The 19,041-nt window shown below is 57.3% G+C and overlaps 3 protein-coding genes and 1 long non-coding RNA gene across 6 annotated transcripts; all 4 read left to right on the top strand.

Annotated features, from left to right (window-relative positions):
- Positions 1-1,521: 1,521 nt before the first annotated feature.
- On the top strand, positions 1,522-5,860 carry RAB33A (RAB33A, member RAS oncogene family). Its single transcript, XM_075162625.1, has 2 exons — positions 1,522-1,778; positions 5,346-5,860. Exons 1-2 carry the CDS (start codon positions 1,557-1,559, stop codon positions 5,799-5,801), a joined length of 678 nt encoding a protein of 225 aa, XP_075018726.1. The 5' UTR covers positions 1,522-1,556; the 3' UTR covers positions 5,802-5,860.
- Positions 1,785-4,859, top strand: LOC142087874 (uncharacterized). The gene is made up of 3 exons (XR_012675651.1): positions 1,785-3,500; positions 3,576-3,694; positions 4,678-4,859. It is a non-coding gene; the product is annotated as an uncharacterized LOC142087874 (long non-coding RNA).
- A 230-nt stretch (positions 5,861-6,090) lies between the features above and the next one.
- RBMX2 (RNA binding motif protein X-linked 2) lies at positions 6,091-9,574 on the top strand (the record flags this gene model as incomplete). The annotated part of the gene is made up of 5 exons (XM_075162710.1): positions 6,091-6,220; positions 6,321-6,372; positions 6,442-6,571; positions 6,728-6,908; positions 8,620-9,574. Coding segments are annotated over 5 exons (936 nt in total), but the record flags the coding sequence as incomplete, so codon positions are not given.
- A 535-nt stretch (positions 9,575-10,109) lies between these two features.
- On the top strand, positions 10,110-18,987 carry SLC25A14 (solute carrier family 25 member 14). Of its 3 annotated transcripts, XR_012675649.1 has the most exons (10): positions 10,110-10,239; positions 10,310-10,457; positions 10,890-10,984; positions 12,561-12,646; positions 13,412-13,507; positions 15,922-16,046; positions 16,606-16,811; positions 17,135-17,270; positions 17,656-17,736; positions 18,521-18,987. XR_012675649.1 is itself a non-coding variant. In XM_075162622.1 (9 exons), exons 1-9 carry the CDS (start codon positions 10,176-10,178, stop codon positions 18,560-18,562), a joined length of 873 nt encoding a protein of 290 aa, XP_075018723.1. In that variant the 5' UTR covers positions 10,110-10,175; the 3' UTR covers positions 18,563-18,987. The 3 variants fall into 3 exon arrangements, 1 of the variants encoding a protein (XP_075018723.1); XM_075162622.1 differs by lacking the exon at positions 16,606-16,811; XR_012675650.1 differs by lacking the exons at positions 17,656-17,736; positions 18,521-18,987 and having other exon boundaries at positions 16,606-16,774; positions 17,135-17,220.
- The last annotated feature ends 54 nt before the right edge of the window (positions 18,988-19,041 follow it).

Genomic DNA, 19,041 nt, shown 5'->3' with positions numbered 1-19,041 from the left:
TCAGCTGATGTCTACGTGAGCCTTGATGGGGAGGATCTCTTCTGTGTGACTCTGCTCTTTATACTGGAGGCAGTCCAGTGAGACAGGATGGTTCAGTGGTTGAACGGGTGGTCTCACTCAGCTGCACAGGCCTGCAGACATGACCAAAATTGGAAAGGGAGGATGTGTTTCAGGTCCAGATTCAACTTTATGAGGCTTTTTCACCTGCTGTGTGGTTTATTGCCCCCTCTTTGTTTCATTTCCGTGCTGCTGGAAGCAGGCAGCTGAGCACTGATACCCTGGGGCAGTTGTGACCACGTGGGAGACTCTGGTAAATCCTTCCTAGCCTTTGGCTCCTCCAGTTCCCACCAAGTGCCTGCTCTACAAGACAAGGAGTCTTCTTGTATCAGCGGCCAGTTTTAAGGGGCTGTGATCTCTCTTGGAGCAGCCTGGGCTGCATTACCAGGAGCAGCTTAGCCCCCTCAGAGCGCTGTGGTCTCTGCAGAGAAAACGGGGGCAAGGGCAGACCGTGCTGCTTCTCCCTCGTATTGCCCTTGCGGTTCTCCATGATGCCCTCCCTGTGCTGCAGCACGCTTTAATTTCAGATTATTCATGAGAAGAAAGTCAGGTCCCCTCAGCCCCCTCCTGTGGTGGTACCCCTCTTCCCCTGTGCAGTTTTACTGGGTACCCCTCGCTCCTGGCATCCCTGTGTGCATGCTTCATGCAGACCTCTGTGCCCTCACGCCGTGAGTGCTGGCTCCCAGCACAGGCAGAGGCGCCTGCTGCCCTCCTCCACCCATGAAGGACGGGGTCGAGAGACCCCGTCCCGTTCCCCACCATCTCTGATGCTGACAGCGGCTGGTGGGAGTGCCATCACAGCCCTAGGAAGCCAGGGAGAAGGGCTGGAGGCCCGACTCATCTCTAGCAGGAGCTGCCACGCATCCCCCTGCCAGCACTGGTGCGGGCAGCTCCATCCGTGCCGGAGCATCCGTGCACCGCCTGCACACCGACCGGCACAGCCGGGAACCCGAGGGCTGTGGCTGCCGAGCCGGATACAAAGAGGGTCCTTCTGGCATCTCAGCTCTTGAGCGTGTGTTTCCGTCCCCCAGTTTCTGGTCCTGCTCCCACCACTGGCTTGGCACTGGTCTCCCTCCCTCCCAGGAGTGACCGGTGTCGCTGCCTGCTGCCCTGCCGGTCCTCAGCCTGCCCGGGAAGGCGGCCGGCGGGGCGCCCGGGCAGTTTGTCCCGGATCTGTCGCCTGGCCCGGGGGGGCGGCGCGGGGGCTGGGGCTTTGAGCCCGGCGCCGCGTCGCCCTCACCCGCCGAGGGGACGCCGGGCGGGTCCCCGCAGCGCGGGGCCTGGCGGGGACAGCGGGTGGCTCCGTGCCGGTGCGTGGGGCGGGGCCGTGCGGGTGCGTGGGGCGGGGCCGTGTGGGGCCGTCGCCGGTGCGCGGGGCGGGGCCGTACGGGGCCGTCGCCGGTGCGCGGGGCGGGGCCGTGCCGGTGCCGTAGCCGGTGCGTGGGGCGGTGCGGCCCCATGAGACGGTGAGGCGGCGGCGGCGGCGGCGGCGGCGCGGGATGGCGGCGGGCGGCGGCGGGCGGCCGCCGGGCCCCGACTCCTCGCTGGAGCCCTACGTGCAGACCCGCATCTTTAAGATCATCGTGATCGGAGACTCCAACGTGGGCAAGACGTGCCTGACCTTCCGCTTCTGCGGGGGCACCTTCCCCGAGAAGACCGAGGCCACCATCGGCGTGGACTTCCGCGAGAAGACGGTGGAGATCGAGGGGGAGCGCATCAAGGTGGGCCACGGCAGCACCCGCACCGCCCCCGGGCTGGCCCGCAGCGGCCCGGGCAGCGAAGGCAGCCCGTCCCCGCCCCTGCCCCAGCCCCTGCCCCGGGGCTGCGTCTCTGCACCCCACACGCCTCTCGGGGGCTTTTCTGTTTTCAGTCCAACTCGAGGGAGGGGAACGGGGGAAGGTTTCTCGTCCCCGTGTTGCAGAGATGCTTTCTGAACCCGTCACTGCTGCGGTGTCACTATTTATGCGGTTTGCTTGAGTCTGAAACGATAGCTTGGGGTGAAACGCTGCTGTCCCGCTCTCCCGACACCCAGCATAACCGGGTCCTCAAAGCATCAGGGTGGCCTCCAGCTTCAGAAGCTGGACCGAAAGAGAGGCAAAGCTGCAGGGAGCTGGGGGAAGGAGCTGTATGCAGAAACCAGTGGGTTTTTGGGGGAGCAGATGGTTGTAGGCTGGCAGTGGCTGCGCTGGAAGGCCAGGAGCTTGCACGAGCTGGTTGCAGTGGGCTTGGCAGCTGTGATATTAATGCTGAAGACTGCTGTCGGCGAGCACTAGGAGGGTGCAATTTCAGCAGAACTAGAATAGGATGAATTTGCTGTATGAAGGCCAGTGTGACACCTGTAAGAAATGCATCAGCCCAAACCTGAAGAGCTCTGGCTGATGTGTCAGAGCACATCTGCAGATCAACAGCAGCTGGTAGGAAACAGCCTGGGGAGCACAGTTAGCAGCTGAGCTTGGCCTGCCCGGTTAGGTGGATCAGCACCGACAGCCGTCTGTGTGTAAGGCTGACTGCCGGAAGAAGCAAATATTGCTATTTTGCTGACAGATGGGTCGTCAAAAGTTGAGGGACTAATCACAGTGAAACTAGAGCTACTAGTGGTGGATAAGAACTTTAGTTGTGCTTTTAAACTGTCCATGAACATTTTTCTCTCTCTCCTTTAAGAGGAGAGGTGCTCATTTTTCCCCTCGCCTTCCCCATACAACACCACATAGCTGTGTTGCTGTAAGCTGTCGTGCAGGCTGGCATGAAGCCTGTCGTACTGCCACTAGCTGGAAAACGTTGCCAGGCTTTCTACCTTCGGATATTACTTCTGCTCCAGCAGGCAGGAGTGGGAGGCAGTGCAGCAAATTGGCCTTTTCCTGGGACCATGCGTCCAAGAGGGGAGGTGAGCGGTGGGAGCGGTACCCTCCCTCTCCTGCTCTGCCCAGATGGAACAGCCCAGGAGGGACCGGCAGGGAAACAAATGAGCAGCAGCTCTTCTTTGCCAGCATTTTTCCACTCTGAAAGACTCTGGGGCAGGCCCTCAGTGGGGTACAGGGTGATTTGGATTAACCGCAGACACTTGTTTAGAAATTGCCACTTCCAGGCTTCAAGACATTACCTACAAGGGCCAGCAGAACTCATAGAATCACAGACTAACAGCAAAGTGGGGTTGGAAGGGACCTCTGGAGGCCATCTGCTCCAAGCCCCCTGCTGAAGCAGGGCAACCCAGAGCTGATTGCCCAGGACCATGTCCAGATGGCTTTTGAATATCCCCAAGGATGGAGGCTCCACAGCCTCCCTGGGCAACCTGTGCCAGTGCTCAGTCACCCTCACAGTGAAAGGTGTTTCCTGATGTTCAGAGGGAACCTCCTGTGTTTCAGCGTGTGCCCCCTGCCTCTGGCCCTGGCACTGGGCACCACTGAAAAGAGACGGGCTCCGTCCTCTTTGCAGCCTCCCTTCAGGTATCTATACACATCGGTAAGATTTCCCCCCCCGAGCCTTCTCTTCTCCAGGCATAACAGTCCCAGGTCTCTCAGTCTTTCCTCCTAGGAGAGACACTCCAGTCCCTTCATCATCTTCGTGGCCCTTTGCTGGACTCGCTCCAGTCCACGCCTCTCCTGTACTGGGGAGCCCAGAACTGACCACAGCACTCCAGGTATGGCCTCACCAGCACTGAATAAAGGGAATGGATCACCTCCTTCGGCCTGCTGGCAATGCTTTGTTTAATGCAGCCCAGGATACCATTCACCACCTTTGCTGCAAGGGCACACTGCTGGCTCATGTTCAACCTGGTGTCCACCAGGACCCCCAGGTCCTTTTCTGCAAAGCTGCTTTCCAGCTGGGTGGTCCCCAGCGTGTCCTGGTGCCTGAAGTTGTTCCTCCCCAGGGGCAGGACTTGGCACTTCTCCTTGTTGAACTTCATGAGGTTCCTGTCAGTGCATTTCTCCAGCCTGTTGAGGTCCCTCTGCATGGCAGCACAACCATCTCGCATCCTAGCCACGCTCCTCCCAGTTTGGTGTCATCTGCACACTTGCTGAGGGTGCAGTCTGCCCCACCATCCAGATCATTAATGAAGATGTTGAACAGGATTGGCCCAGTATTGACCCCTGGGGTACACTGCTAGTTACCAGTGTTCAACTAGACTTTGTGTCACTGATCACCACCTTCCAGACCCGGACGTTCAGCCAGTTTCCAATCCACCTCACTGTTTGCTCATCCAGCCCAGGAGCTTGTTGGCTCCTCTGTCACTTGGGTCAGGAAGTTGTCATCAATGCTCTCCAGGAACTCCTGGATTGCTCGTGCCCTGCTGTGTTGTTCTTCCAGCAGCTATTGGGGTGGTTGAAGTCCTCCGTGAGGACCAGGGCCTGCAAACATGAGGCTGCTCCTATCTGTCTGCAGAGCGCCTCATCTGCTTGTTCTTCCTGATCAAGTGGCCTGTAGCAGACGCCCGCTACAATGTCACCCATGCCGGTCTGCTCCTTAGTCCTCACCCACAAGCTCTCGGTTGGCTTCTCACCCATCCCCATGCCCTCCCACTGCTCTCCGAGAAAGAGTAGCTCCCCCTCCTCATCTTCTCTTTGCCCTGGCTCCTCTGTACATACCACTGTGTAATTGTCGGGGTTCTCTTTTATGGCGTAGGATTAGGTGGACAAATGTCCTGATCTGGCGCAAGAACGTTTGTGAAATGAGAAGTGCTTTGTGCGGTTCGTTTCTGTGGTGGGGATGGTGGTCAAGTGCATCGGGAAGAGGATGAGAAGCAGGGAGCAGTCCAGCAGCAGAGAGCTGTAGGAGGGCTGCCTGGCAAGGTGTTACAAAGTCAGGTAAGTCACAGCCAGGGACTTTCCTTGCTGAAAAGTGTGCTGCCAATTCTCTTGAATATATAGGATCAGCTGCAGTGGCTGAGAAATGGGGAATGCTGTGCAGAGCCTTGCACTTGCCTGGGAATATTGAAAGGGAATGAAAGTGCTGACATGATCTCTCTTACTAGCTGAGCTGGGCTTGCTTGGTTGAATTACACAAGCACGTGCGCTGGCCTACCCAGCCCCTACCCAGGGCACTGTCAGCATAGGCCCAAAAGCTTGTGTAACTCATCCATCAATCCTGCTTCCTCTAACAAGAGATTGCCCCTCCCTGCAAGGCTCACCGTGCCTGCGCCCTGCCTCAGGGCTGTGGCACCGCTGCCTGGACCGGCAGGAAGCCCTCCTGCATCTCCTGCAGGGAGTTCAACAGCCAGCCTGCTCCTCAAGCCCCGGGGGTGGGCACTCGGTGCTCCTGTAGCCTTCCTTCTTGTCTGCTTTGCTTCCTAGGTGCAAGTGTGGGACACGGCTGGCCAGGAGAGGTTTCGGAAGAGCATGGTAGAGCATTACTACCGCAACGTGCACGCCGTCGTCTTCGTTTACGATGTCACAAAGATGACCTCCTTCACCAACCTCAAGATGTGGATCGAGGAATGCAACGGGCACGCGGTGCCCCCCCTTGTTCCCAGGGTGCTCGTTGGGAACAAGTGTGACTTGAAGGACCTGATCCAAGTGCCATCCAGCATGGCCCTGAAGTTCGCCGATGCTCACAACATGCTTTTGTTTGAGACCTCGGCCAAGGACCCTAAGGAGAGCCAGAACGTGGACGCCATTTTCATGTGCCTGGCCTGCCGGCTGAAGGTGCAGCGCTCGCTGCTCTGCCGGGACCTGGAGGGGCGGCCGGGCCAGGCCCGCAGGCTGGAGCCAACGCATGATGCCAACAGTAAAAACTCCTGCCCGTGCTGAGCGGGGCCCCGCCGCCCTCTGTCACGGTCACCCCAATAAAGTCTCTGCGGCTCCAGTCAGCTCTGGGTGTTGCTTTGCTCGGCTCGACTCGGCTACGCTCGGCTCGGTCCGGCTCGACTCGGCTACGCTCGGCTCGGCTCGGCTCGGGCGAGGGGGGGCGGGAGCGCGGCGCGCCTGCGCGGCGGCGGGCGCATGCGCAGTGTGTGGCGGCGCCGCCATGAAGTAGGTCGGCGGGGCGCGGAGGGAGGGGGGGCGCGGCCCGGCCGCCCGCCGCGCCCGGTGCTGACGGTGCCCTCCCCTCAGCCCCCTGACGAAGGTGAAGCTGATCAACGAGCTGAACGCGCGGGAGGCGGAGCTGGGCGTGCAGGAGGCGGTCTCGTGGCACGCGGAGTACAAGGACAGCGCCTGGATCTTCGTCGGTATGGGCCGGGCCGGGCCGGGGGTGGCGGGGCCGGGGCCGGGGCCGGCCGCGCCTGCACGGTGCCGGTGCCCCCTTCCCTCCTCTGCCTCTCCCTGCAGGAGGGCTGCACTACGAGCTGACGGAGGGGGATGTCATCTGCGTGTTCTCGCAGTAAGTGCCGCAGCCCCCTGGGCCCGCCGCGCCCCTGCCGCTGCCTCGGCTGCTAAGCGTGTGTTGCAGGTACGGGGAGGTCGTCAACATTAACCTGGTGCGGGACAAGAAGACCGGAAAGTCCAAAGGCTTTTGCTTTCTGTGCTATGAGGACCAGAGGAGCACCATTCTTGCTGTTGACAACTTCAATGGGATCAAGGTGAGTGAAGCAGCCTGGGACGCGGTCCTGCCTGCCATGGCTTCCGAGATGCTGCTTCATGTCAAACAGGAGCCCCGACAGCACGGGTCACGGGCAACCTGGCGCGCGCGGGGAGCTGGTCTGTGCCTTTGCTAACAGCAATGACTCCTCCCGTAGATTAAAGGAAGGACGATTCGAGTGGACCACGTGGCCAACTATCGGCCCCCCAAAGAGTCTGATGACTTAGATGACGTCACAAAAGCCCTCCATGCAAAGGGCTGTGGAGTTAAAACGCCACCTCATACGTCATCCGATTCCCAGTCGGAAGATGATGATGTGTCCGTAAAAAAGCAGAAAGGTGAGGTGTGTTCCTGCCAGTCTTGACCCCAGGCGGGAGCGTCTGCACAGAGCCCTCAGCCTCGCAAGGGCCCTTTGCTCGGGGGAGCACCAGGGACGGTGCTTTTGAAAAGAGCCACAGCCCCAGGGTCCAGGCTTTACTTTGTGAGCTCCTGAGGGGTATCCGCGTGCCTGTATTCAGCCCTTATCTGGGAATGGCCTCCCCCAGCCTCTGAAGAGCTGTATCTTGCAGACAATAATGGCACTTTTCCTGGAAAAAAGCCTGGCAGGCTGCAGGGTTGCTGTGTGGGGGACGGGGAGAGGGAAGGCTTAGGAAAAGCACCACTTAGTCTTAAAATCTGGATGCTGCTATTGTAAGGCTAGAGTGCTGTAGATGTATGGAATGACCGTTATGTGGCTTACGCAAGATAACTGAGTTGAATAGAACATAAACCCAGCAGGTCTAGGTGAGATTCTGTGGCTGGAAACGAAAGCCAAAGAAAGTAGGAGGGGTTGGACTAGATGACCTTTAAAGGTCCCTTCCAACCCCAACTATTCTATGATTCTATGAAAATAGACCTAAAAATGCAGCATTAAGTTAAACCGTCCAAGTGCCTGAATACCTTCTCTTCTCAGCGGACACAGCAGGATTTCTTGCTCTACATCTTTCAGATGTAGAGTACATCCAAACCGAACTTGAACGAACGTGCCGTGTAAAGGACCAGCCCGTGCAGCTATACTGATGGATTTTTAAGAAGCCATTAGGGTTTTTTCCATCTGTGCAGCAGAGATCTTGAAAAGTTACCCTTGTCAGAGCCAGCGGCGTGCTAGAAGCGTCGACGTGCAGTAGGAGCTGCTTACTGTGGCTTGCTAACAACTTGCAGGCGGCATCCGCCTGAGGTGGGTTGGAGCTCCCAGGATGAGCTGGTTAGGTGTGGTGGCCTTGGGGAGCCCGTTGTTCTGAAATTGGCTTGGAGCTCACGGCATGCGGAGGAACCTTCCCCCCCACGGCTGCGCTCTGCCTGTGACAGACGGGTATTAGCAGGCATTCGGGGCTGTCTTATAACTACAGCTGAGCCCTTGTGCTGTCGGGGTTTGAGACCTGTCTTTACTGCGCTCCCGCGTCGAGCGAGGAGCTCAGCGCTGCGTTGCATGGAGGAGGACACAGGACGGATGGGGCGGAGGCACATGTCCGTCAGGCTGGAGTTCTAGTTTGAGAGGAGGGTTGGAGGAAAGAAAATAGGCAACAAAACTAAGGGTGAGGACAAGGTGTTGCTCATAGTGCTGAGGAGATGCACAAAAATGAGAGAGGCAAAGGAGAGCGAAGAGGGAAAAGAGTCGTTGCGTCCAGAGAAGAGAATTTCCACGGAGTGGATCGCGATGTTCTTATTGTGTGGATGTTACTGAGGAAAGAGAATGAAAGGAAGGTGCTCCATATTCCAAGCTGTGTTGCAGTGCCTGAGGGCAGCCTTGCTGGGAAGAACACGACGTGGCAACTGTTACAGAAGGAAGTAGGATGGCTCCAGCTGGAGGAGAAAAGTGTCGGGGTTGGAAGTGGAATAGGGAAATTCTCCCTGTTTCTTGGGGGAAGCAGGCTGTGAAGCTTGGGTGGAGGGGGGAGAACCTAAAATGGGAGGGGAGTTGGAAAGGCACCATGGTGCTAGGCAGGGGCTGTGGAGTTGAGGTGATGCTTGCAGGACTGTCCATCCTGAAAGATGAACCTTGTATTTCAGATAAGGAGAAAAGCCGACAGGAGCGGCCAAAGCAGAGCTCGCAGGCTGCGAAGAGGGCGGTGTCCGCAGAGGAGGCGCACCCCAGAATCAAGATTAAGAAGGAGAAGGAGGACCCTGCCTATGAGCGCTACGCCAGCGGGAGCCAGCAGCCCTGGAAGGGCTCCGAGAGGAAGCCTGCGAGCAGGATGCAGCGAGACGAGGAGGAGCGGAGGCACCAGCGGCCTTCGGAGAGAAGAGGGGAGAAGAGCTGCCAGGACCAGAGGGGACAAAGCGGTTTGTGGGAAGAGAGGGAGAAGAGAGAGGAGGCTGGCAGGAAGGGCGACGGGCACAGCAGGCGGCGAGAAGAGTGTCCCGAGGGAGGCAGATCCCGGGAGCGCGGCGCCAGGGAGCCCCATCCCCGGCACAGGGAGCGGGGCTCCGTCAGAGGCTCCAGCCGCTGCTGAGCCCCAGGGCAAGTGCTCCGGGGGCCAAGAGAGGCCCCGAGCCTGCCCAAAAACCTGCTTGGAGCCTCCCCGCACCTCTTGGGGGCTCTGCGGCTGGACTGTTCGCCCCCAGCAGCTTCCGCTCGGTTTCTCACTCCATCCTGGGGCAGAGCTCTGCTCGCTGCCCGTCCCGCGGACTGCGGGCGTGAGTTTTGTGGCCTCCCTCAGCCCTTCTTGCAGCGTGGGACGTGCTGGTGCGTCGGGACGCTGCGCTGCGGCAGGAGGGCGGTCGCTGGGGGCGGCAGGATGCTCTCCTGCCCAAATTTGCCCAGTCCTCTCGCTCCTGGCGGGGTGTCCCCCTCTTGCACTGCAGGGAGAGACCAGTGGGCGTCTCGTCGGCCTCGCACGCCCACCCAGCGCATCTCCTGGCTTCTGCGATGGATCCCCGGAGATGCGCAGCTGTGTCGGGGCGATTTACTGTGGTTTGGTTTGGGTTTTTTTTTAAATAAAAGTTACCTGTTAACCAGAAGGTAGCCCTGGGAGCAGCGTTTCAATCTCCTGGTCACGGGAGAGGGTGTGTGTTTTCTCTATGCTGCGTTCGGGCTGACTTGCCCTGAAAACCGCGGGTGACGGGGACAGAACCCGGGGGGGGCGTCGTGGCGGCGGGAGGGATGGGTTTAACCGGATCCGCTTGCTACGAGAAATAACAACTCCCGCCAGGCTCCGTTATGGTTTCAGGTAGTGGTCTAGGGCCTTTTAACCCCCTGAGCAGCGGGGACGGGGTCTTGAAGGCTGAAAAGGGGGTGCTCGGGGTGGGTTTGTGGGGGCCGGGGAGCCCGGTGGGGCTTAGGGATCCGGTGGGGATCCGGGACCCGGGGGGGTTACCCTCTGCCTGGGGCTGCGCGGCCGGGCCCTGTTCCCGCAGTCCCCAGGCGCGGGGCACAGCGCCCGTCCCGCTCCCGCTGCCCCGGGGGTGGCGGCGACCGGCGCCGGTCCCGCGGGGCCGGCAGGGGGCGCCCGCCCCCCTCGCCGGCTGCGCGCGCCGCTCCGCCTTGCGTTTCCGGTTCCGGGTCGGGGCGCAGCGGCGAGGCAGGTGTCCGGCCCGGTGCGCCGCCGGCCCCGCTCCGCCATGCCATGTCCGCGCTGAACTGGAAACCCTTCGTGTACGGCGGGCTCGCCTCCATCGTGGCCGAGTTCGGTGAGGCGGCGCGGGGCCGGGGCGGGCGGGGGCGGGGCCGGCGGGGCGCTGACGGCCGCTCTTCCCGCAGGCACCTTCCCCGTGGACCTCACCAAGACGCGCCTGCAGGTGCAGGGCCAGAGCGCCGATGCGCGGTTCCGCGAGGTCCGGTACCGCGGCATGTTCCACGCCCTCTTCCGCATCTGCCGTGAGGAGGGCGGCCGCGCCCTCTACTCGGGGTAAGCGCCGGGCGGGACGGGTCCCCCTGCCCGCCCCGGGCCCCCCTCCCTGCCCGCACGCCGCCGCCACCTCCCCGGGATCCCAGCCAGCCCAGAGCCCCGCAGGGGGAGCCGGGGGCCGGGGCAGCAGTGCTGCTGCAGCCTAGAGACTCCTGGTTTTCGCGAGGTGGGGAGCGAGGACTTGCGTGGGTGCCAGGCTCCCGCACTGGAGGGTGCGTGGGGGCAATCCGAGGTGCTTCTCGGGCACCTGGGGTTGTTATCCTGGGCGCCTGACGGAGCTGCGCTTCTTGGGAGCGTCTGCGCCGCGGCGGGGACGTGCCTGGCTCAAGCAATGCCCCTTGCAGCTTGGGGGCTGATGGGGAGTGACTGTGCTGGGCCTGCAAGGAGGACCGCCACGCTGGCAGGGTTCAACGGTTTCGTCTCCCCACCCAGGATCGCCCCTGCGTTGCTGAGACAGGCCTCTTATGGCACCATAAAGATCGGCATTTACCAGAGCTTGAAGCGCCTGTTTGTAGATCGCATGGAAGGTCAGTGTCAGTAAACGCGTCAGTGCAGGCACCTCTCGTCTCACCAGAGGTGCAGTGTGAAATCTCGTGCTCTCTGTGCTGTGTGGTTTTGCTCATTCCTTTCTCTGTCCTTCCCAGCTATAGATTCCCACAGAAACGGAGTTCTTGTTACTTCGCGCTGTGGTTTTGTTTGTACAGCAATAGTAAGGATAGGTTTCAATACAGATGTGACTCTCGCTGTGCTTGGCACTGCCCACAGTCGCTAGCCGACCTCCTCCCCTCCAGCCAGGTCTGTCCTTTCCCTGGCCTTTATCTCTGTTCCGCAACGTCGGAGCCAAAAAAAAGGTATTGCTGACGCAGGCTCATCTCTCCTTTCTGATGAGTCTCAGGGAAGATATCACGTCCCATCTGTACATCAGATGTGTTACACAGACTGAAGGCTTCAGTAGCGACTCTCTCTTGTCTTCCTGCTGGAGCCTTTGAGTCCTTGTGCCTGCACGCAGCACGTCTGGATAGAAATTGTACTGCCCAGCTCTTCAGCTTTGGCTCCAACCGAAGGGCTCCAACCTGTGCACCTCTGCTAACGAGGGCCTCTGTGGCTCCTACCTAGAGAGTGGAGCAGCAGGAGTGTGGTACGTGCTCGCTGAAGGAGCACCAAGATCTGCGCGTGCAGTTTTAAACCCTGGTGCGACAGGAGTGACTATTGTAACGCCATTCTGACCTGAGAAAGTGAGATGGGTGGTCCGGGCCAGGCAGCAGGCCAGCGCGAGACTGGGAAGTGCAGCGCACTAGGGCTTCTTTCCAGGGGCCGCTCTGTTCCCCGGTAACACCTCTGCCTGTGTGTGGTTCTGTGTGTGTACGCTGGGCCGCTCGTCTCTCCTCGCTTGCTGTTGCAGCATTTCCAGTTGTGAGTACCGTTGTCTGAATGTTTGTCTCCCTGCAGGCCTGGGGCAGCCAGTGGCCTGGTGTCCTCTGGGAAGTGCTGTGGTCAGTACCAGCAAAGGGCTGTGCCTTTTCCCAACATAACAATCACCCTAATACTGGGCCGGAAGTCTTGGATTATTCCACCCGCCCCCCCCACCCCCGTAACTAATTGCGTCTAACTTTCTCTGCCTGGGTCGCCTGCTCTCTGTTTTCTCAAGGTGGCTGCGTATTCTGAGTGCGGCCAGCTGGGGCTCCAGATCAAAACGAATGGGTGTCAGGTTGCCTTGAGAAGTGTTGGGTTGTCCCTGTCTTCCTCTGTCTTGGCTTGTCTCATAAGAAAAGCATCACTGGACACTGAAATCTCAGATAATTGTTCAAAATTTTCATGTATCACAGTCTTTCCCTTGTCTGATCAGCTAGACTCATCAGTAAGAGCCGCTTCTCTCTGAGAGCGCGTTGCTGAGTGTTTCAGCTGCTGCTTTCTGTCTCTGGCAGCTGTGGGGACAGACCTGCCATGAGCTGCTGGTGCTGGCCAGCCTCTGCTCGTGCAACTTCACCATGTGATTTGCGAACTGAGCTTCTCTGCTCTTCCCAGAGCTTCTTGCTTGTTCAGTACAATCTGTGCACCTTCTCTTTAGATCTTTAGGATCTGACTTTCTTTTCTTGATTGCAGATGAAACGTTGCTAATCAATGTAATCTGCGGAGTGGTTTCAGGGGTGATCTCCTCTGCAATTGCCAATCCGACAGATGTGCTGAAGGTAAGAAGCGTAGCTGGCCAGAGGCGGCTCCTGGCTGGCTGTGGTTTGACATGTAGAAGCTGCTGCTTTCCAGTGAAGATGCATCTCTCCCAGCTGCAGTGAGGTGCTCTCTGAGCCACTGCTGGTATCAGTTCTGCTAATTTGGGGGTTTTATGAATGGGAACAGAAGCCCAGAGCAATAAACAGGTTTTTAAAAGTGCAGCTCTTAAAGATAATGAAATCTGTTATAGCAAGGGGTGGAGGCTGTGTTATCGTAACTGGGTAAGGTGAGCGGGGTGGTAGCCAGCTATTCATCAGACCTTCTCGGCTCCTTTCCCGTTGGTCACTGTGCTGTGCTTTGCTGACACTGCCGCAAAGTCCTGCCTGTTACGTGGAGTGATCAGCGTCCAGTGGGGACTGCCCGGTCCCCTCCATCCCCTACTGCGGGGTTACTGGGGTCAAGGGACTGGGCTCTGAGCAAAGAGAGCCTGGAGAACTTTCCCACGCTGCCCCCTGCGTAGATCAGCCTTCTCAGAGTGCGTTCAGAGTGGGAAGGCCTTGCCCGTCGTTTCTCTGTCTTGTCTGAGTTTTGCACTGTGCTTCTACCCTGTTGCTGTCCCTGCTCCTTGCCTGCCGTCGTCATTTGCTGCATGGTTTGCAGGGAGCGGGCAGGTGGATGGCGGCGTCTGCTCTGACTCTGTTCTTCTACCAGGAGCTCCACTGAGCTGCTATCTCTGCCCTCCGGGGCAGGCGCTGATGTCCCGCTGATTCTCACATTTCTTTCAGATTCGAATGCAGGCTCAAGGCAGTTTATTCCAGGGTGGCATGATTGGCAGCTTCATCGACATCTACCAGCAGGAGGGTACCCGAGGCCTCTGGAGGGTGAGCACCAGCTGCTGGAACCCCCCCACTAGCAGCAGAACTAACAGCTTCCTCAACTCGTTTGCTACACCCAGGTGCAGCTCTTGAAGAGAACTGAACCAAGGGTAGTAGCAAAGTCCTGCTTCTGGTTACCGGACAAACAGAAGCGCTTCTGTCATGGAAGCTGGGTCTGTGCTATGGCAGCATCAGCGCTGGGCCGGGCAGACCTGGTTTCCAGGACTGAATCGTAGAATCGTTTAGGTTGGAAAAGACCTTTAAGATCATCAAGTCCAACCGTTAACCTAGCACTGCCGAGTCCACCACTAAACCATGTCCCTAAGCGCCACATCTACACGTCTTTTAAATCCCTCCAGGGATGGTGACCCAACCACTTCCCTGGGCAGCCTGTCCCAGTGCGTGACAACCCTTTTGGTGAAGAAATTTCTCCTAATATCCAATCTAAACCTCCCCTGGCGCAACTTGAGGCCGTTTCCCCTTCTGGAAGTGGCTGAAGCTGGTGTGCATAAAGTTTCAAATACATGAGTGTCCCTTGAGTGGACCAGCGTTGGGGGCTAGACCCTCTCCATGGTTGCCTTAGGAAGGATGCTCAGCCTGATGTATCTTGGAGTCAACTGAGGGTGACCCTGCACGCAGTGAGCAGGGCAATTTACCTACCCCTGAGCATGAGCGGCTGAGCACCTCCTTACGTGGAGGAAAAAGAATTCTTCCAAGTAACCTGAGACGCACTAATGACATACAGTAACTTTCTGAAGTTCCACAGGGACAAATTTGCCTGGTGTCCCCACCTACCCAGTCTTGGACCCCTTGAAACTTGCCCTCTGAGCATGCAAAGAGTAGGACAGAGTGGTGGCTTTTGGGGAACCTGGTGATGGCTCTTGGGCTTGAAGACAGATGAGAGTTACCAGTGCACAAGCCTTACTGTTTGGATTTTAGCAGTGGTTCTTCGGCTTTTGTTAGAGAACCTCACTTCGTCCTTCCATTACAAGTCTTCATACGCTCAGTTATCCAGCAGTCTGCTGAGGTGCGAGGTCAGGTATGGGAACTACAGAATTCCAATGCTTTTTTCTAGGCAACGGTCAGATTTCTCCCTCTTATGGTCACTGAAGTCTTTTACAGAAAGATAGCTGTTGCAGTGGCCTGTGCGGGAAGGGGAGGAGGAGTCAATCAACGGCCAGTGTTGACATAATACTTACTTTGATATTATTTCTGCTCTCTAGACAAAGACACACAAGAGGGGAAGAGAGACTAGAAAAGAAATGAAACCCTCTGTGTTGCTGATGTGTGCTGCAGACAGGACACGGTGCAGAGACAGATCAGTCTTGAGGTGGATTCCAGTGATCAAGCTAGTCTCGCTGCTCTCTGGTCTGGGACAACCACTGTCTCCTCCCTTCAGTCTTCTCTCACGTTGAGGCAAAGATGTTTGTGCTCGCCAGTCTCACCAGTTCTGGCATGCGTCTTGTGGGGATGTTTGAGCTGGCTGTGCCAGGATTGCGTCAGGCAGGAACCCAGGAGGAGACTGTCAGGCGCTGCATTAGCACAGCGGGAGGGAGACAGCAGGAGCCATAAACCTGAAAAGTACTTTTCCTTCTTACAGTTGCTTTGGTTTTGTGCGGTGACAAAGCTGGCTGTCCTGATGGGCTGGCTCATGATTTGGCCACACTGAAGGGTCGCTCCCAGGCCCAGTGACCAGGAAGCTCTCTCATGACACCATGGGTCTCCCTGAGTTACTTGGGTGGTGTTAGAGTTGCTGTGAAATGGCCCAACTCCGCATTGCTGCCGTGTTCTCCTTGTTCTGCAAGCCAATAGTAATTTGCAGATATTTTTATCTGGTTCCTGGTGAGGGGTTTGCTGGGATATTTCTCAGACAGAAGGTAGCGGGTTCCTTACCTAAGCTCACAGTTGTTCCAGTAATTGTCTTGCCAGTTCCCAGGTCAATGTCCTGCCAGCACCAACTCTTTTAATACAGGAAAGTCTCCTAAATCAAAAACCTTAACAAGACTCTGCTGTTATGTAGCAAGGAGGACTTGGAGCCCCACCTGGCTCCTTAACAGCTCCTCTTCTTGTGGTGCAGAATCTTTTCTGGTATTGAAGTTGGTGGGTACTGTTCAGTGGGGGAAGAGGAGAGGATTGTAGCCTGACTCCTGTGTGCTAGTGGCTGGGAGGAGAGAAGCAGCGTGTAGTTAATCTAGCTGGAGTAACGCTGCCGGGGTGGAGGAATCCTCCTTAGCTTTGGAGTAAAGTTGGGAGACAGTGAGCTGGTCTACCTGAAGAGCTACAGCTGCAAGACAGGGCAAGGAGGATACAAGGTAGATTGTCAGCAAAAGGCCCCTGAGAGGAATCTGGGGGGAGATGTTATACTAGCGGCAGTCCCCAGGCAGCAGTTTGCGCTTGTGACTGATGTTTGTGCTCTGCAGGGTGTTGTCCCAACAGCTCAGAGAGCCGCCATCGTGGTCGGGGTGGAACTGCCAGTCTACGACATCACCAAGAAGCACTTAATTCTGTCAGGCCTGATGGGTGACACCATCTTTGCCCACTTCGTGTGAGTATTTGCTGCAGCTGCTGCACTCTCCAGGTTTGGCAGTGGTGTGGGAAGCCAAAGAGCGAGGTGGGATTTGGGGTGAGACCTGTTTATAGAGCAAGAGAGCTGCAGAGAACAGGCTTGGTACTTCTGAGGGATCTGCTATGTCAACTGGAGCAGCTCAGGATGACCAGCACGTATCCCCAGAGAGCCCTCCCCAGAGAAGGAGCCTGGCAGAAGTCCTTTGGTCCCGTAAAACGTCAGCTTGATTTCAGCTCGCTGACCAGAAATGCTGTTGCTCCGTGTCTGTGCCCTGGTACGGACAAGGCAGGAGTTCCGGGGGTGTGCCTACCTGTAGCAATCAGTTGAAAGAGCTGCTCCAGCCCTAGGTCCTCATCTGCACAGACACTGTCAGCGTGCAGCCATTGCTGTACGAGCTGTGTGAGAGGAGCAGACTTGCAAAGCTGACGAGGCCCTGAGCCACCTGACCAAGTTTTGAAGTCAGCCTGCTCTGAGCAGGGGGTGGGTTAGAGACCTCCCAAAGTCTTTTTTCACCTACATTTTCCTATTCTTCTGGCAGACACTTTAGCTGGAGGTGCTGCAGTGCTTCTGTTGGGTTTGCCTGCTGTGGGCTGAACGTGATGAGCGCTAGACCATACGTGGAGGGAGGAGACTAGCAGCTGCATGCTCCCTCTTGCTGCCTTTGGTCTTCCTCCCTCCTTCCCCGCCCCGAAGAAATGTTTGCTCTGGTGAGAAGGATGTGCGCTTCCAAGAGGCTGCCTTCAGGTCTGTGTCACCTTGACAGCACCCGGAGACGCTTGCTGGACTGCAGGCTGTCCCTGTGGAGACCCAGCAGCGGGCTCTGACGAGGGTCTTGATTAGACAAAGCCGAGCGTTTCCCTTCCCCGAGTCTCTGGGGTCCTGAGGCGGTATGGTTCCTGCCTCTGCCTGTTTTCTGGGTGGGACAGGTACTGCAGCTAACGCTTACTGCTAAATGCCTTTCATAAAACCCAGTGAAAGATACTCTCTTGTGCGTATGCCAAGGCCTGTCTGAGCCGGAATGGCTGTGTTCAGAGCTGTTCCTCTCTCCTGTTCTGGTGTGTATATAGTTCCAGTTTTACATGTGGGCTGGCTGGGGCCATTGCCTCCAACCCTGTGGACGTGGTGCGGACACGGATGATGAACCAGCGGGCAATAGTGGGCAGCACGGAGCTCTATAGGGGCACTCTGGATGGCCTTGTGAAGGTAAGGAGGTGAGAGAGGTGGGCAAATACCTGTCTTTAGGAGTCTGGCCAGGTTCCAGCACCCCACGCCACTGATACGAGCAGTTAGATTCTACAGCGACAGAACGTGTTTGTCAGTGAGCGTTTCAGACAAACCAGAGAAGGGCCTAGAGTCACTTTCCTGAGGTCGCCATCAGCTTGAGCATCCTCCCAACCTTATGGGACAAAACTTTGTCAGTGATGCAGTTTGATTAGGTTCCTATACTGTAGGTGACACTTCACACAACTTAACTGCATCTCCACTAGCTTGTCTGCTCACTGCAGACAATCACACGTGGCATTAGGGAGATGGGCAGAGCATGGGCCTGGTGTGTGTCATAATTGATCTGTCTCTTCTCTCCTTCCAGACATGGAAGAGCGAGGGCTTCTTTGCACTCTATAAAGGTTTCTGGCCCAACTGGCTTCGGCTCGGTCCCTGGAACATCATTGTATCCTTCAGTGTGCTGCTGGGAGGTCTGTGTGGACAGGCAGGGGAAAACCAAGCTGTAAAGGGCAGTGCAGAGCAGACACCTTGATGGGGCACCTCTTTGTCTTCCCTGCGGCAGCCCAAAGTGGACTCCCTGTTCTGCTTGGGCAGACGTAAGCTGTGATGTGGCTGCTGCTGTTCAAGTGCCAAAAAATGCCGCTGGTTGTGACTGCTGCTTCTAACAGCTCTCTAGGCGGCCAGTGCAGGGTCTTCCAGCGCAGCAGCACGGGTGGTTTCCTGTAGAGTGAGTGCTCTCAGGTGCGTGGCTTCAGACCTTCCCTTGGGCCGAGCTCCTGGAGGTGCTGCGGTTTCTGGATCAGCTCCTGTTTCGTGAGGGAAGCCTGGGGAACGTTCTGCTGCTCTGAGACGGGTTCTGCAGAACTAGTGCGGCTGTGTTGCTGTACTAGATCCTTCTTGCCCTCTGAACTTGTGTGTATAATTTATTTTAAAGAAGTCCCAGTCTGGGGTTAGAGCCACCTCCCTTTCTCAATGGTCTAGGCAAGCCTGGGCCAGTTTGCTTCTGGGTCAGTCTCTTCCCTCTCCTGGAGGCTCTTGTCCCACAGCTCTCTCTTCTGCTGTGCAGATCAGTTGATGCTGCCTGCAAGAGGGGCTTCCCCACGTCGGTCTTCAGCTGCACTGTGCTGGTGCCCTACCTGCCTTGCCGTGCCAGGCGTGGCCTGGACGTGTCGGGAGGCCCAGTGCCGCTGCCTTATGTATTTGGCCCAATTCCTTGACGTTCCCTTCAGTTTTTTATCACATATGAGCAGTTGAAGCGACTTCCATTCTGACAGCTGGCTTCATTTCATGAGAGTCACCTTCGAGACTTGCAGCAGAGAGCTTTGCTGCAGCCTTCCCCTTCATTTCACCGTCCCCATGTTTTGGTGTTTTGGTACATGTGGGTCTGGGCTCTCCCCCTCCCCGAATGCATGGTCCCCGGAGCATGAGCTGGCTGAAGTATAACTGGGAGGCTGATGGCCGGCGCTGCATGTTTTTTCACACGGAGGCAAGTATTAACGGTGTACAAGTGTCTGGGCCCGAAGCAATATCTTCTGTGAAGATCTGTGCATTCCAGTGGCCTTTTGGTGCAGCTGTGGTTTGTTGTTTGGCTCGTGTGCGTTCTGCCGTGCCTGCGGGGTGAAGCTGGAGGCTGGGAAGGGGTGCTGTCATGTTTTCTTGCAGAACTGTAACCTCATTAAATTATTTATTGACTGGACGGCTTGGGTTTGTGTTTGTGCAGATTTGCTGCAGGTGTATTCCAGAGCAGATG

The sequence above is a fragment of the Calonectris borealis genome, chromosome 13, assembly GCF_964195595.1.
Source record: "Calonectris borealis chromosome 13, bCalBor7.hap1.2, whole genome shotgun sequence".
Classification (NCBI taxonomy): domain Eukaryota; kingdom Metazoa; phylum Chordata; class Aves; order Procellariiformes; family Procellariidae; genus Calonectris; species Calonectris borealis.
The sequence above is the reverse complement of the archived record's forward strand: the minus strand, read 5'-3'. Positions and strand labels throughout refer to the sequence as shown.